General features: G+C 47.8%; 2 protein-coding genes across 3 annotated transcripts in view; both read left to right on the plus strand.

Annotated features, from left to right (window-relative positions):
• TXNRD1 (thioredoxin reductase 1) overlaps window positions 1–25,010 on the plus strand; it is a 73,090-nt gene that overhangs the window by 16,644 nt on the left and 31,436 nt on the right. Inside the window, exons 1-2 of one of the 2 annotated variants that reach the window (XM_040984701.1) lie at window positions 9,718–9,796; window positions 11,138–11,247. Coding sequence is in view for 1 of the 2 variants with exons in the window: in XM_040984708.1 (XP_040840642.1) it covers window positions 11,138–11,247 (110 nt within the window). In the remaining variant the exon portion in view is untranslated. Of the gene's footprint in view, window positions 1–9,717; window positions 9,797–11,137; window positions 11,248–25,010 lie in introns of those variants that run through there. The other variant, XM_040984708.1, reaches the window with a different exon arrangement.
• Window positions 23,392–24,618, plus strand: EID3 (EP300 interacting inhibitor of differentiation 3). The gene has a single exon (XM_040984722.1). The coding sequence runs from the start codon at window positions 23,421–23,423 to the stop codon at window positions 24,411–24,413; it is 993 nt and encodes a 330-aa protein (XP_040840656.1). The 5' UTR covers window positions 23,392–23,420; the 3' UTR covers window positions 24,414–24,618.

Genomic DNA, 25,010 nt, shown 5'->3' on the forward strand with positions numbered 1-25,010 from the left:
GGCGCAAGTGGTTAAAGGTCCTCGCCTTGCACGCCCGGGATCCCATATGGGCGCCGGTTCTAATCCCGGCAGCCCCGCTTCCCTTCCAGCTCCCTGCCTGTGGCCTGGGAAAGCAGTCGAGGACGGCCCAACGCTTTGGAAACCTGCACCCGCGTGGGAGACCCGGAAGAGGCTCCTGGCTTCGGATCGGCATAGTATCGGCCCGTTGCGCTCACTTGGGGAGTGAATCATCGGACGGAAGATCTTCCTCTCTGTCTCTCCTCTCTGTATATCCGCCTTTCCAATGAAAAAATAATAAAAATAAATCTTTAAAAAAAAAAAAAAAAAAAAGCACAGGATAAAGGCTGGAAAGAAGTCCATAAATTACTAATTATCATGTAGATGTTTGTACACCTGTCTTGGCTGTGTGATAGGACTCCAGGATGCACAGGTGGATAGGATATGATTCCTCTATAAGACTATGTCTGAAAAAGAAGGTCAGCCACAAGGCAGCACTGGACGAAGGGGAGGGAGAAATCAAGAGTGCTGTTCAGATTTCTGTCATGAAGAAGGGCAGTGGCCGTCTTTTTTCTCACCAAGGGGAGACAGGATCTAAATCAGGGAAGATCATGAATGTGGTGTTGGCATGTTTTGCATTGGTTTGGATTTGGGGTTTGACATGAGATTGGTTGGACATGTTGTTCAGAGTCTGTATATAGATAGGCTAGTGGATGTATGGGTGTGGATGACCGGAGACATACATTTGATCGGGTTTAACCCTTAGGAGAGATGTGAGGCTGTAGGACCAAACAGGAGCATGCTGGGAAAGTCTGCAAAGTAAGTAAGAATGTTACCTTGCTGGTATCAAGATGGTCAGATTCTGCAAGACTCATTGTCTTCCTTTTTTTCGTGTTTGTAACTCCTCATGAGAGGATGTGTTTCCTGTGTGTTTCCTGTAATATATATGTTTTAGTTAGGATTAGGTTTTGCCACGTGTAACAGTAGCCCAAAATAATAATGTCTTTTTTTTTTTTAAAGATTTATTTATTATTATTTTTGTATTGGAAAGGCGGATATACACAGAGGAGAGACAGAGAGGAAGATCTTCCGTCCGATGATTCACTCCCCAAGTGAGCCGCAATGGCCAGTGCTGTGCCGATCCGAAGCCAGGAGCCTCTTCCGGGTCTCCCACGTGGGTGCAGGTTCCCAAAGCTTTGGGCCGTCCTCGACTGCTTTCCCAGGCCACAGGCAGGGAGCTGGAAGGGAAGCGGGGCTGCCGGGATTAGAACCGGCGCCCATATGGGATCCCGGGCGTGCAAGGCGAGGACCTTTAACCACTTGCGCCACCGTGCCGGGCCATAATAATGTCTTAAACTAGATATAAGGGCATTTCTCTTATTTAAAAGAGGCCCAGGCATAGTTGGCCCATTCAGGTTTATGTGACTTTTGCACAGTAATCTTGTTCTTCTGATGCTTGGTGCTCCTGTCCTTGTGTCCCACAGTTTTCAGTGTTTATCTTCCATCTTCCATTCCGTGTTGGGCTTCCCAACTCTAGTCAACAGTTAGAAGGATTGAAGGAAGTCATGTCATTTCCAGTGAAGAACATTTCCTGGAAGTTGCACATGATAGTTTGTTTATTTCCTACTGACCAGAATTTAGTTAGTTATCTGTATAAGAGCAGGGTACTTCTAAAGTTCATGGAAAAAAAATAGGTATATGAATTTAATCTACTGCAAAAGCTTTCATAATGTGTGAAAATGCACATTATGAAAAACCTGCATGGATTTCAAAAATGTTTATACTAAAATAAATTCATTCTTTTAGTACCATTTTCCATGATCTTTTAAAAACAAGATTGATTTTTTTTATTCAAAAGAGTTGCAGAGAAAAAGGAAGAGAGAGCCTCCATTCACAGATTCACTCCCTAGGTGGCTGCAACAGCCAGGGCGGGGCCAGGCCAAAGCCAGGAGCTTCATCTGGGTCATCCATGTGGGTGGCAGGGGCCCAGACACTTGGGCCATCTTGTGCTGCTTTTCCCAAGCTCTTGGCCAAGAGCTGGATTGGAAGTAGAACAACTGGAGTATGAACCAGCACCCATATGGAATGTTGGCATTATAGGTGGTGGCTTAACCTGCCATGCCAGACTGCTAGCCTTGAAAAGAAATCTTTATCTGAGGAAGTCATATGTCCTCGAGTCCAATTAGTGATGCTAATAGCATCTCTAATAGCTAAGGCTGGTTCATCTGAAAGGATTAGTGCAATGATAGCCTCATAAACCACACATGTGCATGCTATTTAAATTGTGAAAAAAGAGGTACCAAAATATGGTCATGATAATAATGAGATGGAAAATACTTTTATCTTCTTAAAAGTGCCAGTGACTGAGCTGTAAGTTAGAGGCTTAGTGTGTGTGGTCTCTTCTGGAAGAATACCCACCTCATGGCTAAAAAAGAGCAGAGTGGGAGGTCGTTTAGTCTCCTTCACTGTACCACAGCTTCAGAGAGTTCTTGAGAATATTGAAACATTAAGCATTTCCCCTTTTAAAATATATTTTTCATTTTAAAACATAGAGACATCTTCCATCTATTGATTGACTCCCCAAATGCTCATAACAAAAGCCTGGGCCAAGGTCAAAGCCAGAAGCCTGGGGTCATCCAGGTTTCCCACAGGGAGCTCAGCTATTTGAACTGCTTTGTAAAGTGTGCTTTAGGAAGAAGCTGGATTACGGAGCCAGGACTCGAACCCAGGCACTCCAGTGTGGGAAGTGGCCATCCCAAGGAATGACTTTATTACACCAAATGCCTGCCTCTAAATAAATGTGCTACATATAATATAAAGGAATTAAGAAAATTTTTGTTGGGTAATTTTGAAGTTTCATTTGCCTTGAAGGAGGAAAAATAAATGTTATATAACCATTTAAATAAGGCATATATCAATCTAATTCAAACCAGACCTCCAGTATTAGCTCCTAACTATTGAACCTACAAGGCTTCTTGGGACCCAGCTGCAGAATGGCGCTAGCTCCCCAACAAAGACTTGTAGTCATTTGCTTTCTTGGGGTTCTGAAATTTTGGCTCTTAGAGAAATGAGGGTGTTTCTCTTCATGTTAACTCTAACAGTGTTTAGGAATGCAGAACTTAATTATAATGATAACCTGATATGTGATACTTTTTCATCTGTAGGATCTAAAAGGCCTTTCTCACTATTCATTAATACTCACCCAACCCCTTGGCTGGTGGTGAGGGTGGCTGATGTCCGGTTTTGTAAGATTAGACACCAGAGAGTAGAGTGCAGCCTGAGCCTCCTGAGGCACTCCAAGGCAGTGGTTTTTGTACTAAAAACTGTCTTTTCCCTCTAGAATTGAAATGTGACGCTAAAGTCCTGAAACAAATGGAGTGCAAAAGGGCACTATTTCTGCATGAGATGCACATACACACACATACGTGAAATGCAAAATGTGGCATCTTAAAATTGTTTGCTTAGCTCTTTTTTGTTTATTTGTAAGGCAGAGTGACAAAGAGAAAGAGAAAAAACTCCTCTCCACTGGTTCACTCCCCAAATGCCACTCACAGCACCCACCTGTGCTGGTTAAAGCCCAGAACTGAGACCCCCATTGGAGTCCTCCGTGTGGGGGGCAGGGACTCTAGTACACGTGTCACCCAGCATCTGCTGCCTCTCAGGCACACTAAACTGGATCAGAGTTGGAGCAAAGGTAGGACTTGATCCCAGGCCCTCTGACAGGAGACATGATAATTCCAAGCTGCCGTTTTACCTGCTGTGCCACAAAGCCCATCCCCCCTCATGTAGTTTTTTTTTTTTTTCTTAAAGATTTACTTATTTTTCTTGGAAAGGCAGATATACATATGGAGAAGAAGAAACAGAGAGAAAGATCTTCCACTCGCTGGTTCAACCCCCAAGTGGCCACAACTGCCAGAGCTGAGCTGATCCGAAGCCAGGAGCCAAGAACTTCTTCCAGGTCTCCCACGTGGGTGCAGGGTCCCAAGGCTTTGGGTCATCCTCTGTTGCTCTCCCAGGCCACAAGCAGGGAGCTGGAAATGAAGTAGAGCAGTCGGGATTAGAACCAGCACCCGTATGGGATCTGGGCATGCAAGGCGAAGACTTTAGCCACTAGGCTACTGCGCAGGGCCTCATGCAGTTTTTAAAGGAGTTCCTCATATCCCTTCTATTCTTTTCTAGTAATTAGTTTTTAAAAATCATGGTTTTTTTCCACATAAACTTCTAGTAATAAGAATATGTACACTGTGGAAAATGATGCTTAACCAGAGATTTCAAATTAAAACAAAGATGAATGGATTACCCCTTGAGTTCAGCTTTTTGTTTTGTTTTTATTTTTAATTTATTTAAGAGAAATAGAGAGACGCCAGTTGTTCAATACAGTAGCTTGCTCCTTAAATATGTGTAATGGCTTGGCTCAGGCCCAGCTCAAACTGGAAGCTACGAACTCAATCCAGGTTTTCCATGTGGATGGCAGACACCTATACATTGCCTGCTGCCTCCCATGGTGCATGTTAGTGGAACGTTGGGATTAGGACTGGACCTGGCACTGAACCCACAAACTTTGATATGGGATGTTGGACTTCCCAAGAGGTATCTTAGCTGGTATGTCAAAATTTTCTCTATAAGCTAGGTTATAGATAGTGCCTAGTGTAATACAGTGTTCACTGTGAATGACTGACTTATAGAAGGGTAAATTAAAACTTTAACCATATTAAAAATCTTCATGGATGGTGCTGGTATTGTAGCACATTAAATTAAGCTTCTGCTCCCCTATATGAGCACCTGTTCAAGTCCTAGCTGCCCCACTTCTGATCCAGCTCCCTGCTAATCTGCCTGGGAAAGCAGCAGCAGAAGGCCCAGGTCTTTGAGTCTGTGCCACCCACAAGGGAGCCCTGGAAGACACGCTTGGGTCCTGGCTTCACTCTGACCAAGCCCTGGCCGTTGCAGCCATTTGGGGAGTAAACCAGCAGATGGAAGACCTCTTTTTCTCTCTCTTTATCCCTTCCTTCCTTTCTCTGTAACTCTTTGAAATAGATAGATAGATGAATAATTAACTATTTTTAAAAAACATTTTCATGCACTTGTATCATATGATGATGGTAGTAATTCAGACACTGAATACCAAACCCATTCTGAGGCCTTTACTTGTGTTTAACTCATCTGATTTCCATGGCTGCCCTAAGAGGTGTGGCTACTGTGTGGACATTTTATTGTTAAGGTAGGCGAGGCACAGAGAGAGAACAGAACTTAAGGGTGCACAGCTTGCCTGCAGAAAAGCAGGTTAAGTGCCTTCAGTGCATGCTCCCCCGTCTCTGGTGGGCCATGCTGCTCAGCAGCAGAAAACCGGATGATGCTTTAGCATTAGCTCTCAGATCTGAAGGCTGAAATGCCTTGAATGGTACTGCTTACAGGGACAGCTATAACGGAGAGGAAACCTTAGCCTCTGTGGGACCCTGGCGTGGAATTGGAATTGCTTGTGGGGGTTCTGAGGAAGGCAAGCTGTAGCCGAGATAAAACAGTTTTTACCCATGTCTTCTGAGGTTGTGGTGGTGTCTTAAGTATGTGAACAGGGGACATAGAAAGAAAGGTTGCTTGTCACAGATGACCTTGAGCTGTGATGAGATTGTAGCCGACCCCTACAGTCAGAAGAGAACCATTGCTCAACTCTCAGGGATTTTGCAAATGGGTTAGTAGCTTGCCATCAGCCCAGATGGGGAGTAATTATATCCTGGAATTGGCAACTGCCACAATGGAAGGCTACCTCCACCACCCAGAACGTCTTAGGTCCTCTCATCTCTACTTCATTAGCATTCAGCCTGACCAGATAGCATAATGAGTATCTCCTGTAAGTGAAGGTAACATGCCAGGTACCAGGAAACACCGACGAGCCCTTCAGCTGTGTGGAGGGTAGAGAGGAGTGTGCGGGAGTAAGTTTTTGACTAACTGTGAGACCGTGGCCAGGTGCTTCGCCTTGGGTTCCCCATCCAGGAACCGAGATAATAGTACATATCCCAAGGGTTACGGAAATAATTACTGAGAACATGTAATGCTGCGGGCCCAGAGGCGCTCAGTAAGTGATAGTTCTAAGTGGCTGAGATGTAAACAGATGGCTTTAATGTAGCATGATGTAAGAAAGAAAGGAGTGGCTAGTTCTAAAGGAGGAAGGCTTTGCAGAGGTCACAGTCACCCACCCCCCCTCCCCCGGGGTAGGACTTCAGTTTTCAGGGTAGATGATTCACGGATGCAGCGTTCCTTGGTTCTTGTCAGAAAGTCTGCTTTTTTTTTAAGCTCCCACAGCATATTGCTTTTACCTCCCCAGGTGAGACAAACTTGGATTTGGAGCTAAGGGCAGGGTCCTAACCATGGCCTTGGAGATCCGAGCCCTGGCTGCTCCTCTGGCCCTGCTTCCTTCCATTTTCTTCCTGGTTCACCAAGGAGCCTGGATAGATCAGGCAGGCTCCCAGCCTAGGGCTTTGGTACTTGTCGCTTCCTCTGCTTGGCAGTAGTTCCCCCTAGGTATTCTCATGCTTTGCTCTTTTCTCTCTGGTCTCTGTTCAAGAGTCATATTCTCACATGCTTTTGGAGCTCCTTGCTTCTTCAGGTGCACATGGGTTGTTTTGTTTTTCCCTGCGAAGGGGAGTACTGAGCCCTGGCGTGGTCTGGGCCCTGGATGATCCTGGGGCTGGGGTGGACTTCTCTATAATGGGACAAAGCAATGTGTTTGTGTGAAAAGCAGGTGAGGAGGCACTGACACCAATTTGGGAAGGGGAGACTGATTTTAAGAGTGGTTCTTGAAGATGAGAAGGCAAGAAAAGATAAGAAGCCACTTATAAGAGGAGCTGGCTTATGATGGGGAAGGCTGGGAATTTTTTTTGTAAAGATTTATTTATTTTTTATTACAAAGTTAGATATACACAGAGGAGGAGAGACAGAGGGGAAGATCTTCTGTCCGATGATTCACTCCCCAAGTGAGCCGCAATGGCCAGTGCTGTGCCGATCCGAAGCCAGGAACCAGGAACCTCTTCGGGGTCTCCCACACGGGTGCAGGGTCCCAAAGCTTTGGGCCGTCCTTGACTGCTTTCCCAGGCCACAAGCAGGGAACTGGATGGGAAGTGGAGCTGTTGGGATTAGAACCGGTGCCCATATGGGATCCTGGTGCGTTCAAGGTGAGGACTTAAGCTGCTAGGCCACACCGCCGGGCCTGGGATTTTCTTAAAGTAGAAAGTAGGTAAGGAGCTAATGACAAGGTGTAGGGGTGGTGGAAATTCTAGAAAAGAGGCATATGTATGAAAGCCTCTATTTGGAAACTGGGAGAACAAATCTGCCCGAGGTGAAAATGTTGCTGGGCAGTGTTGAAGGTGTATTTCAAGTGTGTGCTCTTTACAGTGAAGTCACTTTTAATTTCTGTGTTTTCTACAGCAAGGCTTTTTTTTTTTTCCCCCAAGATGTATTTATTTGAAAGGCAGCGTTAAAGAGAGAGAGAAAAGAAGAGATAGAAAAAGGTCTGCCATCTGCTGGCTCACTTTCTCAATGGCCACCATGGTCAGAGCTATGTCAGGTTGAAGCCAGGAGCTTCTTCTGGGTCTCCCCATGGATATAGGGGCCCAAGGACTGGAGCCATCCTTCTTTTGCTTTGTCAGGCTATAAGCAGGGAGCTAGATTAGAAGTGGAGCAGCTGGGACTTGAAGCAGCGCCCATATAAGATGCTGGCACTGTAGGTGGAAGCTTAGCGTACTGTGGCTATAGCACATGCCCTTCCCATCCAGCAAGGTTTTGCTGCTTAATATATAAACAGCTAGGTTTTATAAGGGTGAACCTAGCCATGTCGCTACAATTCATAAGTTTGGAATTTGTTTTGATGTCCCTTAAGCTACCAAATGTCTGAGCAGAGAACATGTGGGTGTCAGATTCTTCAGCTCAGGATGTTGTGTGTGTGTGAGATGCTTATTACAGATGGGACAATATACAATAGCAGGGTCTTAGTCTGTGTTATGTGGTGACAACAAAAGGTCTGAGGCTGTGTCACTTTGTTTTTAAAGAAATATTTTTTATTTTTTAATTTTATTTTTAATATTGTGTACATAGTTAAGAGGGATGCTCACCCTTGTGGGCCTCTGATCAGGGAGGCAGGATCAAGCTTGGAGGAAGGTGGGTAGGACATGTTTCAGGTTTTTTTTTCTCCTGCTTTTCCTTTTTCTCCTATGTTCACAGGGGACGTGGGGCAAAAGGGTCGCTTCTTGTTGTCAAATTGCATCAGCACCCAGGTATGGGGGATGACGCCCTAGAGACCCCAGTGTGGGGAGTAGTGTTCTGAGGGTATTACTTGATTGGTTTAGTAGCCCTGAGACATTGTCAGTTTCGTTGTTCCAGGGTTGAGAAAAATCTTTCCAAAGTCTGCTGGTTGACAAAATCCACCTTAGTGCATTCACAGACCCAGAAAGATGCTGCAAAGCTTGGCCAGAATATTACCTGCAGTCTCCCCTCTGCCCGCACAAGATGTTATCAGAGGCCAGGCTGTTGAATCAATCCTTGCTTGGTACATTATTTCCAGTTACATGACTTAAAACTCCTCTATCCCAGACTATGCTTTTGCAACAAACTGTAGTTTGTATATATTGTGAAGAATGGTAAGTTCATGACCCTGGCTTATGGGTTGATTCTATATACGTTAAATAAGGAACATGGCTAATACAGAGCTTGGCTTGTGAATCAGGTATAAATGTTACATGTTCTTAGTCCCAAGTTCTTCCCCCGCCCCCTTCACATTTTCCTTAAATTTCATTGTTTCCTGGATACCCTGTGTGCTAGACTCAGTCTGGGTTCTGGGGACCCCAGAATCAGGTGAGGCACTGCAATACAGACTCATGATCCACAGCAAGTGTGATGTGATGAGTGTGCACATAGAAGGTCAGATGTTAAACAAGGTGTCTGACCTTGACCTTGGAAGGGGCTAGACCGAGCCTCAGGAGGGCTGTTCAGTTCAGAGGAGGCTTAGCTTCTCCCAGTAAGAGCGGGCAAGTGTGTGAGAACCATGGCTCCCCGGAGCAGCGGCAGGTGGCTTGGCTCAGAAGACAAGAGTTAAACTGCTCTCGGTTTTCCCTAAGACAACACAAACCCAAGCCTGAGAAGTCAAGTGCCAGTGAGAATTTGTCATTTCTTTTCGGGATTAGTCAGGGTGAATCAGATGTTTCTTTAACAAAGTCTGGAAACTTCCTTTAGGGAATTACGTATCTGACTAATCATTACCTGAGGGCAGTGGGTCCCAAAACTTTGCTGTCTGCTAGTCACCTTTGGCATTTTTTTGGATGTCCAAGTCACACCCTGTGCTGGTGACATCACAATGTCTGGGAGCAGGGACCAGACACCCTGCTAGGTCCAAACTCCTCTCCTGTGAGGAGTTCTGCAGCTACTGCCCTGGAGCAAGGACCGGTCAGTTCAGTTCAAACACACAGGCTCCACTGTTCTGGCTCCACACAGCCCTAGGTCCTTTACTGCTCTTTTCTCCGCTGTGGGCGGCCAGGAGCCGGCAGGGGATACAGTGACACCCAATTAGGAGCTCGCACTTGGCTGAGTGGCTCAGCATAGGCTGCCTGGGCTGCACGAGGGCTGGATTTTTGCTTTGTCATCCTGACTCTGGCCATTTGCCCGCCCGCTCCGAGTAGGGCGTGGCTTTGCGGCGCCACTGCGAACCTACAACCCTTTCCATCCAGTTCCCTTCAGTCCCGAGTGCGCATCGCCACCCCAGGAGGTGGACGGAGCCCAGAAGGACGGTGTGCATCTTCTCCATTGTGGCGTTCATGTAAGCTTCGCGGCTGACTGGAAACAAAGCCCCAAGTCTGAGTGCGTGAACACGCCGGGGACGGCTTGCTGGCTGGGGCAGGGAGCTGGGAGCCTTGCGCCCGCCCGAGGGGGGTGTGTTAGGAACGCTGTGGCTCTGGGGATGTGCTAGGACCGGATCAAGTTAGGGGCTGAAGCTTCCCCGGTGGGGGACCGGTGCAATGCAGCCGGAGCCTTCTCCAGCCGCCGAGAGCTTCTTCAAACCCGCGGACAACCTGGGCCCCCTGTCGGTCGCAGCTCTCCTTCCTGTTGCCCTTGATGGAGACGTCTGTGCAGAATGTCTTGGTGGTGGGGAAGTCGAGGTTTTTTGCGGTTTCCCAGAGCTGCTGTCTGCAGGTGTGGATGACCAAGCGATGTATAGACGGACAGGTCTCCGAAGTGTCCGAATGTCTTCCCAGGAGCAGTCATACAGCGTAATCCCTAGCAATCCCGAGAGATTGGCAAAACCCGTGTCATCTCACTTTTTTTTTTTTAAGTGGCACGCACACCCGACACGGGCTGCTGAGCGGGTCAGTAAGACTAGGCACCAGGGCAAGGCTGGGCGGGGCGGGGCAGTGGTCAGGTGCCGGCGTTTGCTGCCTGGACTCGGCTGAGCTGCCTAGCTTTGCTGTTTCTCAGTTTCTTTCCGTGGGAAGTACTTGCCAGTGCATTCCGACGAAGGCTAAAGCGTGCCAAGCTCCACCGTGGTGGAAGTGTGGGCGGCTGTTGCTCTTAAACGGCTGTGCAGCTGAGCACTGGCCGAGCCTTTGGTGTCATGACTGGGCCGGCGTCATTGTGGAAGGCACTCTGTGAAAATGGTCCATGAGTTCCGGTTTTCACGAGCGTTGCTGAGAGGAAGAGAGCGCTAGTCTAAGTTGGCAGAGGGGTTGCCATGACGCCCTGTGGCTTCGGATTTGAAGGTTGAACTTTAAATTTCTGTATAGGCACAGAATTCAAAGCAACATCAAATTGGGAGGTGTTTTGTGAAAGCTGAAGTAATTGTGGCACAAGCGGGTTACTGTAGCCTGCCCGAAAGCTGAGAAAATAGGACTTTTCCTTTCAGCAGAGCCGGGGGGCGGGGGAGCCCGAGGCGCCCCGGCCAGAAAGCCTGGCGCGTCTGGCTCGCTGGCCTTGAGGCCATGTTTTCGGCCAGGACGCAGGTCGGCCGGGGAGTCCTGCCGGGATTGTGGGTTTTAGTCAGCGGGAAACGGCGCGAGTCACGGCGCGGCGAGGGCGTGGCCCTGGGCCCGGAAGCCCCGCCCCGCCGCGCCGCCCCGCGCGCCCCGCGCGCCCCGGAGCTCACCGCTCTGCTTTTGTGCCACAGAGGACGGCCCGGGCCTGCACGCCGCGCTCGCCGAGCTGACCGCCGACCCCGAAGTGCCCGTGGTGTTTGTGAGGCGGACCAAGATAGGCGGCCATGGTCCGACTTTGAAGGTAGGAGCTGGGGGCGCGCCGGAGTGCGCCGGCCGAGCCGGTGGGGCCCGTGGTGGGCGCAGCGGTTCTCGGGGCTCCGGCGGGGAAAGTGGTGACCTCGTGGGCGTCTTTGGCAAGAATATCTGAAAATATCCAGGGTCTCCTCTTTCCCCCTCCTCCCCAGCTAGTCACTTGCCATTTTTAGCCGCAGCCTTAGCTGCTGAGCTGGGGCTGTTTGGCGGGGAAGTACTGAACAAAAGGCACCAGGAAGTGCGTTTATTGCGTCACGCAGGCGGCCCGGGCACTCTGGGGAGTCTCCGAGGGGTGGCCGGCCTCGCAGTCCGCCGCGCCCGCCCAGGGGACCTCGGGGAGCCCATTTCCCTCCGGTGTCGCTGCCATTTATCCCCCGGGGAGGCCGGGTGTGGAGCCGTTGCCATGGCGCCCGGGCGGCTTGTGGCACGTGGCCCCGGTGCTTAGCCAGTTTTTGTGAAATGGAACTCAGCTGTTAACACTTTCACACTGCCCGCGTTACCTGTGGAAGTGCATTGAATGTGTGCATCCTGGGGAAGGAGAGCTACAATTAATTTGCATTTTTATTTACCACTTTTTCGTGCTGCTGAAGGAGTGCTCACCTCTTTTGAAGCCTGTTTAGGCAGTGGAGCTAGAGTTCAAAGACCTAATGGAAAGTAATTAGAGGAGATAAAAGGCCTTTAGCGTTATGTAAAAATTACTGTGTTCCTCATAGTTTGCGGGTAAAGTGAAACAAACTGATATTCCTGTTGATGATTCTCTTGACCGTGTCGTAAGCTTACATTTACAAAGTCTAGGTGTTTGTAAGTAAAAAGAATCCGTTTTTATGAGCTTGGGCGCTCGCTGTAACATGGTGTGACCTCTTTGCTTCCCGGTGATCTCAGTTCAGGGCAGACAGGGAGATGGAGCCGGGCTCCAGGGCAGGTGTCCCGCCAGGAGGTCGGGTCCTTTGGAGGGCCTCTTGAGCAGGCCCCCATCTGCTCTGAGCACTTGATTGGGTTTCAGCTCTTGGTGAGTGCCGACAAATGGGACTGAGGCCGACTGGTGGCCATGGTTAATTTCCAACCAGTGGTTCAAGTTTGGGGCTCAATGGGGGATTCTGGAAATCTTTAGGGTACATTGAGAAGGCATATGTATTTAGTGGGGAACTGAATTGGGGTTATGAACTTCAAATCCACACCTTAACAAAAGGGAAGATGAAGAGTTCATTTTTAACTTGCAGCTTTTTTTTTTAAGATTTATTTTAATTTTTATTACAAAGTCAGATATACAGAGAGGAGGAGAGATAGAGAGGAAGTACAGCTGCCGGGGTTAGAACCAGCAACCATATGGGATCCCGGCGCATTCAAGGCGAGGCTCTTAGCCACTAGGCCACGTTGCTAGGCCCTTAACTTGCAACTTTAATTAAGTAATAGAGAGGGAGCGCTCCCAGTCCTGGCTCTTCCCTTTGCCTCCTGATGTAGTTTCTTACCTTGTCCCCATCTTGTCCCTGGTTCCACAGTGAGCGTGCTGTGGAAACGAGGAAAGGCCTACTGAGGGGAGCCAGGGGTCCGCAGGTGCTTAGTGACCGAATGCACACACAGCCTGTGCCCAGGCTGGCTTGGGACGTCAGTTCAACATAGGTTCGGGTTAAGTAGCAGCTTGGGCCGGCTGTTTCCTGTAAGGGATTGTGGGTTCCCGTGCTGGCGTCTCCAGTCCAGCTTCCTGGCGGCGTGTACCTCGCAGGCAGCAGGAGGATGCCCAGGTGCTTGGGTTCCTGTCACCAACATGGGAAATGTGGAGGAGGTTGCTGCTGTCTTTGGCCTTGCTCAGTCCTGGTTGTTATGAGCCTTGGGGAAGTGAGACAGTGGGTGTTTCTGGAAACCTACTTTGCAAATAAATAAAACACTCTTAGGAAAAAAGCACACATGCTCAGCCTTACCTGAATCCTGACGTGTGACCGCTCCCCACCACCAGCCACCACCCAGAAGAGACTAGAAATATGTCTGTCTGTCTTATTTTCTTGGAACAGTTACCTTCTCTGGTCATTTTTATCAAAAATACCAAATTTGGGACTGAAGTATAAATGTGTTCAAGACCAGTTGATACAATAACCAGAATTGGGGTAGGCAGAAGATTGCCCTTTATAATACCCAAAAGTTACTAATTAGAAAATAGCAAACGGTAGCTCCACAGAGGGCTAACACTTCATATTGCCTCCCCTCTTTTAACTGAAAACTTATTTTCCTGAAAGACAACGTGAGAGAGGCTGGTTTTCCAGCTCGTAGTTCACTCCCCAAAGGTCCGCAATAGCCAGGACTTTGCGAGGCTGAAACCACGAGCCCGGATCCCCCACTCCCACCTGGGTGACAGCAGCCCACGTACTTGGACCATCTGTTTCTGCTCTCCCAGGCACATCCTCAGGGAGCTGGATTGGAAGTGGAACAGCTAGGACCCAAGTTGGCACTCTGGTGTGGAATGCCAGCATCACAGGTGGGTGGTTTCACATGATGTGCCCCAATGCTAGGCACCACATTGGCCACTTCAGCCCAGAATAGGAAAAGGGAAGTGCTGTCTGTGGCCAGGCCTTGTGTGTCCACATGTAAAGTTGGAACTAAGGCACTTCTGAGTTACTGCTCAAAGACATATGACTTTCCTGAGCATCTTTGGTTATTGGACAAGATGACAAGATGACGAGTATGTTCCCTTCAACATCTCCAAGATTCTAGTTTTGAAAGCACTTAGGTAAATGCCCTCTGGTGGTACTGAGAAGTAGATCGAACGAGAAAACAGATGCTCAAGGTCCGACATAGGGAAGTGTTCTGCAGTTTTCAGATAGTAATCTTGGGGACAGGACTAAAACTGGTGACAGAGAACTGGAATTGTGTAATGTCTTCCGGCCCATAATTGGAACGATGACAGACATGGCAGCAGTGTGAAGGTGACGCCAGGGGAGTTGTGGACAGTGGATGGGTGTAGGTTGGGAAAACCCATGTTCCAGTCTTGGTAGGTAGACGGAGACAAAGGCAGGTCTCTTCTGACCCAACTTCTGTTAACTGAATAGGCATTAGGAAATTAATAATTTTTATTTTTAAAGAAAGCTTTGTCTATTTGAAAGGCAGAGCTGGTGGGTAGGAAGAGGGAGAAATCTTCCATCTGCTGGTTCACTCCTCTTAGGGTCCCCTTGGTGGGAGCTGGATGGGTCAGGAATGGCTTCTGGTTGTCTGTACATGCAGGGCCCCAGTCACTTGGGCCTTCCTCTGCTGCTTTCCCAGGCACCACAGCAGGGAGCAGCAGGTGGAGGGCCCAACAAGCAGGAACTGGATAACTAAGCATTCTCTTTTCTCCTCATTCTATTTCTTTTTTAAGATTTATTTATCTTTATTGGAAAAGTAGATATACAGAGAGGAAGATCTTCCGTCTGCTGATTCACTCCCCAAGCGGCCACAACGGCTGGAGCTGAGCCACTCTGAAGCCAGGAGCCAGGAGTTTCTTCCAGGTCTCCCATGTGGTGCAAGGTCCCAAGGCTTTGGACCATCCTCGACTGCTTTCCCAGGCCACAAGCAGGGAGCTGGATGGGAAGCAGGGTTGCCGGAATTAGAACTGGTGCCCATATGGGATCCCAGGCATGCAGGGCGAGGACCTTAGCCGCTATTGTGCCGGGCCCTTTCTCCTCACTCTAAACAAGTTTTGGATTTCTCTTTTTGGGTTGGAAGAGGAGCAGCCAGGCCTTGAACTATTTGGGAGGCTGACCCTGTGAACTGTGGTTTAATCCAGTGTGCCACAATGCCGGCCCCAGTAGGAAAGTTTCACCAGTTGTACTAGTGCATACTGAGACCCAAATCGCCACCTTTCCCAGATGGCAGCACAAACCTTTTTGGCTGCGTGTGTGTTCTGTTGTGGTGGTATCATTGTGCCTATGGTTTAGGCATCACATGTCCTCCTGCACATTTCCTAAGTGTTCACTCACGGGCTGACTAGAGCCACGCATCTTCCCACTGCCCCCCTTTACTTGTTGCGGTTGGAGTGCTTACGTCTCCCTCCTCTGCCAGGCCATCTGCTGCTGGGTTCCAGCCTGATTGCTCCCCCCCTGCGCCCAGGCCAGCATCCAGAATCAACAACAGGTGCCCCTTCTAGAAATTCTGGCCCTTGGGCGTACGCCCCAGCTTGTGTCACCCTGCTTCCTCACTGAAGGCTCCGGGCTGGGGTTGCTAAAATTTCCCTCCTTTATTTTGTTTTATGTTCAATTCCTTACATTTCTTCCTGTCCAGGCTCTTTTTTTTTTCTCCCCCCCCAGCTGCTATACCTGTTCTTGCTTTCTCTGATTTCCCTTAGCACTCCCAGACATCTTTGTCTCTGGACAAGGATGAATACTGCCCATGGTCATTGTTGCTTGTGCATCAAAATTGGAAAACAAAGCTTATCTGTGCCAGTGAATGTGCTTTTTACCAATAAGTACTGCTCACCCAATGCTGTGCTGCCGAGTTTATTCCTCAGGGCAGTCTCATGAAGGGGCCGCGGTGTTCTCCAGTGTTGCAGGTGAGAGAACAAAGGCCAAGGGAATGGCGCATGCTTAGTGAGATGACAGCAGCAGAGTCAGGAACGGAACCTGGGCCTGCCTCCTGGCAGAGCTCACGCTGGAGTCCTCACACTCCTGGCAGTTGGCTTTGCATTCCTACGTTGAGATACCTGTCTCCTGTGCTCATGATTGGTGGTTAAGCCAATGCAAATCCTGGGATTGCTAGCATAGTTGGGGCAAACATTCATTAAAGACTTGCTGAGTGGAATATCATTCTCCCATACCTACTTAATGAAACTGTATGTTCTTTTGGGAGAACAGTAATCACATTCTTGCATCTTTATATCTTTTCAAATCTTTATTTTCATGTACTTGAAAGGCATTTGATTGCTCTTGCATCCACTGGTTCACCTCCCAAATTCCTGCAACAGTCAGGGCTGGGCCAGGTCGAAGCCAGGAATCCCAAACTACCTGGGTCTCTCTCCTATGTGAGGGGCCAGAGTCCAAGCGCTGGAGCTGTCCTCTGCTGGCTGCTAGGATGTGCATGAGCAGGAACTTAGAGCAGCACTTGCACCTGTCCAAGCAGTAGCTTAACTAGTGCGCTACAATGCCCACCTCCTCTGGATTCTCACCTCCACACATGCAGTAGGAGTTGAGTGAGGATAGTGGTGTTGAGGCTGGAGAAGTCTTGTCTCAGGAAGGGATTTAAGTGCAAGGTGTCTGATGTTATTGAGGATCGTTTGGCTGTGAGAGGCAAGCCCCAGGTCGCTCCCAGAGGGGTTCCAGGGAGCATGTGTGAAAGCAGTTCAGTGTTTTCAAAAGCTGCCACCTACAACATTTCATGAAGGTATGCCCAGGTTCATTGGGAAGAAAGTCACGTCAAGTTCATGGTCTTGAACACCTATGTTGTTGACACTGTGATAGGGCACTATTTTTGTTATCTCTAACAAATCTGTAAGGTGATGGACTTTTTTTAAATAAAGATTTATTTTTATTGGAAAGGCAGATTTACAGCAAGAAGGATGCACACACATATTTTTAAAGACGGTGTTTGCTAACACATGCTTACAAATGAGTTAAAATATGGTCACAGCCATTCTATATGGCTAAGTGAGATATCAGTAGGCCAGTTAAACAAAGGAAGAGACTCAGCAGTGAAGAAAACTTGTGGACATTAAGCCCTTTAAAAATTGGAACCCGATGTGCAGAGCCCACCCATCCCCCGACTTTTGAGAGGTTCGGTTTGTTTCATCTCCCACGCTTGTGGCTTGCTCTGGAAGCTTTGCAGTGAGCCAGGGTTGGGTTTTCTAAGTGTCATTAAGTATGCAAATTTAGAGTGACTGTAGAGCTTTTATATAGCAAAAATTATGAATCCAGATTATTTGGTGGGAGTTGACTTTCATCTTTTACCTCACTGGTAATAATACCATCTTATTTGAATAGAGCAGTTACTTAAAATCTCTTTGGGATACTGACCTTTTTGCTTTTAAAGCTTTATTTATTTGAAAAGCATTTGTGGGGCAGGGTGGAGGAGTGGGAATGGAGGGGCAGGGAGACAAAGAGGTTTTATATCTGTTAGTTTAATCCCCAGATGTCCATTATAGCTGAAATTGGACAGGTCTGAAGCCAGGAGCCAGGAGCTTCTGAATCCCCATGTGTGTCCAGGGGCCCAAGTATTGGGACCATCTTCTGCTTTCCACATGCACATTTGGAACAGTTAGATCAGAAGTGGAGCAGCTAGGACTTGAAGTGGCACCCATGTGGGATGCTGACATCACAGGCAGTGGCTTTATCCACTGTGCTGCAACACCGGGCCCTAAGCATACCAAACTTTTAAGATTTATTTATTTATTTATTTGAAAACAAGAGTTAGAAATTTATCTGGTTTATTCCCTAGAGGACTGCAGTGGTCAAGGCTGGGCCAGGCTAAAGCCAGGAGCCAGGTATTCTTACTGATTTTACCTTTAAATATATTTTTTTGTTCCTAAAGCAATATCTGGGAGTGAAAACTATTTGCACCTTTTTTTCTTCTTGTTTTCAATGTCTAATCTTTGGAATCCATAATGATTCATTATGTATTTAGTACATGAAAATATTCAAAATTTCCAGTAGTTTAATGTTTGATATAGCATCTAAAAATCTCAAATGCTTCAAAATGTGAATTTTTAAAATGGTTTTTAAAATTTTTATTTGAAAGGCAAATTTTTGTAGAGAGAGGAGAGTTAGAAGATCTTCTGTCCACTGGTTAGCTGCCCAAATGGCCGTTGGCTGTTGTGGCCAGAGGTGAGCTGACGGCAAAGCCAGGAGCCTAGAGCTTCTAGGTCTCACCTAGGCACAAGGCCCCAGGGACTTGGCCATCTCCCTCTGCTTTCCTAGACCATAAGCAGAGAGCTAGATGGGAGGTGGGGAAGCTAGACCATGAACTGGCACTCAGATGGGATGCCAGCGCCACAGGTAGAGGATTCTGTGCCATCACACTGGCCCCCCAAAATGTGAATTTTTTGAGTGCAGGCATCATGCCCTAAGTGGGACGTTATATGCCTGGTTTCAGGCGACAAGCAAAACATGGGCACTCTAAAATATTGTGCAAAATCATTTTTGATTCTTTAGGTTATTTGAATAGAGCAGTTATATCCCCGTTATGTCTCATAATTTATGTGTGTATATTTAACAACTTAAAACCCTTGTGGTCCCAGGCATCTTAGATGAGTGGTGGTGGGAGTCCTGAGATCTTCCCAGTGAGGACCCTGGAGGCTCGGAGGTTAAGCAGATTGTCTGAAGCACTACTATTGCTGAGGAGTCCAGGTTTCTTTCCATCTGGTCCACAGTTTTAAAAGCTCATTTTATTTATTTATTTATTTATTTATTTATTTTTTTTTTTTTTAAACAGTTTCTGGGGAGCTTAATTTTAATCTCCTGGCCCATGCCTTGGTGTAGCACATTAAGTTTCTTTTTTTTTTTTTTTAAGATTTATTTTTATTATTTTTTATTGGAAAGGCGGATATACAGAGAGGAGATACAGAGAGGAAGATCTTCCATCCGATGATTCACTCCCCAAGTGAGCCGCAACGGGTCGATACTATGCCGATCCGAAGCCAGGAGCCTCTTCCGGGTCTCCCACGCGGGTGCAGGGTCCCAAAGCTTTGGGCCGTCCTCAACTGCCTTCCCAGGCCAGAGGCAGGGAGCTGGAAGGGAAGCGGGGCTGCCGGGATTAGAACCGGCGCCCATATGGGATCCCGGGCGTGCAAGGCGAGGACTTAACCACTTGCGCCACCGCGCCGGGCCCTAAAAGCTCATTTTAATATAGCACAGAAGTCTGTCTTGGTCATTGCAAAGTCTCAGCAAGCAAGTGAGGAAGATACATGCACACATGTAGGTGGCCTTGCAGGAAATTCAGACGAAAGGGAACATACTCCTCACATTCGGCTCCGCCGGGAGCTCAAACCAGGGCTTGCACCTCGTGACTTCGCAGGTCAGATGCACTGGTGGGTGAAGGAGAGAAGGCTGCATGGAAAGAAGGAACGGAGAAATGAGGGGGAGGTGGTTCCTGAGGGGTAGTTGGTAACCAGAGTGTCAGAGTGGGACTCAATGGATCCTGCTTGGGGTCTCCTAAAAATACATTAATTTTTCAGTTAAATAAAAAGAAACCACAATGGACCTATGTGAATTCTTATGTGGCCAGAGAGAGATGTTGACATTGGTCATACTGACATGTTTGTGCTGAGTGGTAGGGGTTCCAGGAAAGAGTTTAAGACTGTTTGGGATGGTTGAATCAGAACTCCTAGGAAAGGGACTGAAGAATAACACAAGAGAAGGTGGAAGGAACGAGAAACCAGGCAGGGTTATAGTGATGCTGTGCAGCTGCACTGGAGAAACAGGAGGGCCCAGGGCTGCCGGAGCCTGGCTTGGGGCTTCTGGGGCTCGTGGTTGCCCAGGCACAGGGCAGGCCGACTGCAGTGGCTTACTTCATGGTCCAGTGCCCCTTTGCTTCTTACTTAGTGGTCAGGAACTTTATTGGTATAACTTCTAAGTATGTATGAGGATATTTTTAAGAAGTTCGTGGAGAATGGAATTAAAACAAGTATGTTGGTGTAAACAGTTTGTGAAATTCCTGCATATAGAGTTTTTCAAAAAAATTAAATGCAAAATGCATATTATGAAAAAAATTCACCAAACATCCCATTTCAGTTCCATTTTTTTCCACATTATCAAGTGTCCTTGGGATGCCTGCCTGCCTGCTTCTTTCCTTCTTTCTTTCTTTCTTTCTTTCTTTCTTTCTTTCTTTCTTTCTTTCTTTCTTTCTTTCTTTCTTTCTTTCTTTATTTATTTATTTATTTTAAGATTTGTTTGTTTACCTCAAACGCAGTTAGAAACAGAGAGGGAAGAAGGGATCTTTGAACCGCTGGCTCATTCCCCAAATGCCCCATCAGCTGTAGCTAGGCGGATCCAAAGGCAGGAGCTGCTTCTGGTTTTACCATGTGGATGCAGAGGTCCAGGTCCTTGGGTGATCTTTCACTGCGTTCCAGGCACATTGGAAGTAATCTGGGTTGGAAATGGAATAGAGACTCGAACCAGGGCCCACAGGGGATGCTGGCACTGCAGGCAGTTAGCTTCACCTGCTCTGCCCCAGCACTGGGTCCAGTTTCTTTTGAAGTTGTATTTAAATAGTTACTGTTAGTAATTGAACCTCAGGTTAGAAAACTGCTGTTCGATGTAGAGAAATCCTAGGCTTGAGATGGTAAGAGGAAAATCATTAGATATAAGATTGTTTTCCTCCAGCAGTATCTGACGCCTTGTACTCCAAAGGCAGAATCTGTCCAAGGATGATCTGAATAACCTTATGACAGTTCTTGGGAACTAAGACCAAACAGAAGGAATTCGGCATTAAAAATCAGGACTTTGAGTTAGGGTACATGAATGGTGTTGTGTGGGCTGTGTGTCTTTATCTCCTGAGAAATCACCATAAACAGCGTTATGATACTTGATGAGTAGGTTAGAGGATTCATTTATTTTCTATAGCATTTTGAAATTCTTAGATGAAAGGCTCTGTACGGAGCAAGCTGGTGTCAGCCTGTTTTCCTTCCTCTGAGCTAGGAGAAAATATGTACCTTAGGGTGGGAATTAGCTTTTGGGGTTTTGTGAATTGCTTTCATTGAATTTCAGGTGTATATCAGAAGCTCCCAAGACAATGGTTCACTATAAGGTCAAACTTTTTCCAGTGTAGGTCTTGGATTTTTCAATTGTGTGTTGTGTTGTCTTTTATTTGAAAGGCAAGAGTTAAAGACCTGTTACCTGCTGATTCACTCCCCAAAGGACCGTAATGGTTAGAGCTGGGCCAGGTCAGAGCCAGGAGCCAGGAACTGCATCCTGGTTTCCCATGTGGGTGCAGGGGCCCAACCACTTGGACCATCTTGTGCTGCCTTTCCAAGTGGAGCACCTGGGACTTGAACTGGCACTCTGACATGGAGTGTTATTGTTACAGGTAGTGGCATAGCATGCTGCACTGCAGTGCTGGCCTGTGTCTGAGCTAGATGGATTTCAGTATTGGTTGAACGTGTATAAAATGCCACTCTTCAGTGATTCTGCATCTCAAATTTAATTTCTTCTTGATTTTCCTTTTTTCTGGATATTTTTATACATTAACCATTTACTTCAGAAGCTGTAGGAAGCTAGTCTTTTGTAAAGGTTTACATATTTATCATTTGAGAGGCAGAGTGACGCAAAGAGAGGAAGAGAAAGAGCTTGTGTTGATTCCCTCCTCATATGGCAACAGTGTGGCTGGGCTGGACCAGGTCCCATCTTGATTTCTCCCAGGTGGGTGGTGACCCCGAGGACTTGGGCTATCTTTTGCTGCTTTTCCAGGTACATTAACAGGGACCCGGATTTGAAGGGGAGAAGCCTGGCTCACATGCACAATATCGCCAGCTTACCCTGCTGCGGCACAATTTCACCCCAGTGAAATTCATGTTTCCTTGTCAACTTGGAGTAGGTGCTGGATCAAACGTCTCATCACGTTATTATTTAGTGAGTGCATACTCAAACTCAGATACATTAATGTGAGAATAGCTATGGTTGGAATATGGAGCCACATTTTTGTTTCTAAGAATCAAATAGTATTGTAGGGCAGGATTTAATATAAATACACAAGTAACCATAATAGATGGTATTCTTACAAACTACATGTTGCTTCTGCAATTCCTCCTGCTTAAATACAGTGTTTGTGGACAAACGGTAGCAACGTAGAAGCTTGGAAGGGAAGGAAGCAGAGTTGATTTGCTTCCTGGTGCTGGGAAGCCTGGGGCAGTTGGTGTGTAGTTTAAGCCCTGCTTGTTCTGTTCTTTAAAGGACACACTGCAGTGGTTGGTAAGAATCTGTGTCTTTAAGAACAGATTTTCCATTGTTGCTTTTTATGTGACGGAAGCTGACCCCCTTCCCCTTCCACCCCTGCCTCTGCCCACTTCTGCCAGTGGGTGAATTTTCCAAAAACAGATTAGTCAACCCAATTTATGGTTTTTCTTCATGTCTGTTATAAGCAGATTTTGCTTAAAAACCTGTGTATTATTACTGGTCTTTGATTAGTAACCACCCAGTGAGCTTTATTAGACTTTGGCAAAGTTCCAGATAATTTTTCCCCCCATTTTCCTCCCCTTTGGAGAAGCCTACCCACTCTATATTCTCCCACCTTTGGGTGGCAGAGCGCCGAAGGGCACTTGAGTTTAATAAGACTTTGCACATGGTTGGCAAGGACCTCCACTGAAGCTGCCAGCCCCAACCTCAGGAAGGGGTAAGCAGGTTGCAGCTTGGCTTTTGAAGGCAGACAAGTGTGGTAGTGCGCCAGATTTACATTTGTATAGTGAATCCCAAACAATCGTCCTGGGATCCACCTGTGTTTCTAATGGATTCTCTGTGTTTTCTGATCTTGGATTGTCCTCACAGTTCCTCATTCAAATATATAGTCCAGCCAGATTTAGTTCTCAGTAACTGCATCTTTTAGTGATTGAAAAACTTCTGATAGTAAACGTTTCAAATTCCAAGACCTTTAATTCTTCCAAATCTTGCCTGAAGGCTGTCCAAAAGTCTTTGTTTGCAAGTTAAGTGATAATGTCATTAAACACCAGCAGGGAGAATGGCTGTCCCATGAACAGCCATTACATCCTGGTAGAACTGGGGCCCACTGTTGCGCGCGTTTCTCCCGCGCCAACGCACAGATCTTGCCTCCAGGAAACAAGGCCCAGCAGAGGTGGAGCTGTCCTGCACCCGTAGGTGCTGCCGGGGAACCGGGGGAGGCGGAACCCGCTGCCATGGCGTGGGGCCGGCCTGCTGCGAGGCGGGGTCAGGGCGGGTGGAGGCGGGGTCAGGGCGGGTGGAGGCGGGGCCGCCCTGCCGAGGGGCGGGGTCAGTGCTGGGGAGGCGGGGCCTGGGCGGGACGAGCTGCCGGGCGGACTCAGCGGCCGCTACTGCGCATGAGCAGGCATCCTGCGCGGCTGCAACTGCCCACTTAAGTGTAGACGGCTGCGGCGTCAGAGTCGTTGGGGAGGCCGTTCCCATTCCCAGCATGTCTGTTGAAAAAGGTGCCCTGAGAGAAGGCGAAGCGAAAGAGGAGGCAGCCATGGTGACCGTCGCCAGTGCCCAGTACTTGATAAAGCAGGCGGAGGAGGAGGAGCGGATGAAGCTGGAGCTGGCCATGGACTCGGATGGTTGCTCTGACGACCTCAGCTCGGAGGAGGTCGACCTGGACGCTGCCCTCTTCGGGATGGAGGCTGACGAGGAGGAGTGCCGGAGCATCCGCAGGCAGTACCGGCAGCTGATGGACAGTGTGCGGAAGAACCGCGAGGACATCATCAACACGGCCAGCAGCTCGCTCACCGAGGCGCTGGAGGAAGCCAACGTGCTGTTCGACGCCGTGAGCCGCACCAGGGAGGCGGCCCTGGATGCCCAGTTTCTCGTTCTGGCTTCCGACTTGGGGAAAGAGAAGGCGAAGCAGTTGAATTCGGATATGAGCTATTTTAACCAAGCCGCGTTTTGTGACTTCCTGTTTATATTTGCGGGCCTGAACTGGCTGGAGGAGGAGCACGACGAGCTGAGTAGCTATGAAGATAACGTGGCCCTTCTCTTCTGGGACGCGCTGCAGAAGGAAGCGACGTCCTGGACGCAGCGGGCCGAGAGCTTCCACTACCTGTATGGTTCGTTCAAGCCTGCGCTGCGGAAGGCACGCTCTGAACAGCAGAAGAGAGTTGGCCAAATGACAGGGAGTGGCGACATGCCCACCAAGCTGAGGAAGCTGGACCTGAGCAGGAGCCAGGAGGCCACCGAGAAGGAAGTGGAGAGAATCCTGGGGTTGCTGCAAACCTACTTCCAGGAGTACCCCGACACTCCCGTGCCCTACTTTGAGTTTGTGGTTGATCCAAACTCGTTCTCTCGCACCGTGGAGAACATATTCCACGTTTCCTTCATTATAAGGGATGGCTTTGCGAGAATAAGGCTGGACCAGGACAGACTGCCAATATTAGAGCCGATCAGTACCACCCAGGCAGGTGAAGAAGGTGATGCCGGCTTCCATGGCCGGAAGCAAGGAATCATCTCTCTTAGTTTGCAAGAGTGGAAAAATATTGTGGCAACTTTTGAAATTTCAGAGGCTATGATCACAAATTCATACTAGACAGAGTTTTGTTTTAAGTTTAAGCCGTTTTGCGTTGCCAGGACTATCTCAAGAAATAGTCAGTAAAATCTAAACAGAAGCATATACTGTATATCCCGGGTCAAGTGAAAAAAGTATTGCATAAACATCGGAGATTTTACTCTGTAGTGTATTTTCCTTGGTAGTTTGCAATGTCATGGTCATCTATTAAAACAAAATTCACTGATAACATTTATGGAACGTTTTTATTTGTAACACTCTGTACGTATTTGAAAAGTAGTTTCTAAATTTTGTGAATTTGTTATAATTTAAAAACCAGTCAGTTGTGCCATGTGCATTGTTACTTACTGTGCTAGGGTGAATCGTGCATGGACCTGGTTGGTACTGAAGGTGCAGAGATGAAAGACAAGATATCCTTGCAGTGGCTGGGGGCAGTGGGATCTAAGACGCAGCCCCCTTCTCTGGCTGCCAGCTGAAGGCTCCCAGTTAGGCACTGCAGTGGAGAGAGGAGGAAATGGTTTGTGTTGTTGGAGTTGCAAGAAAGGAGAATTGTTTGAGAGTCTGAAGAGGACAGGGAGGTAGAATGGACCTCGTCCTGGTTTAAGCACCTGTCACAGG

Source organism: Ochotona curzoniae, unplaced genomic scaffold (assembly GCF_017591425.1).
Source record: "Ochotona curzoniae isolate NIBS_2020 unplaced genomic scaffold, NIBS_Ocur_1.0 contig_1014, whole genome shotgun sequence".
Classification (NCBI taxonomy): domain Eukaryota; kingdom Metazoa; phylum Chordata; class Mammalia; order Lagomorpha; family Ochotonidae; genus Ochotona; species Ochotona curzoniae.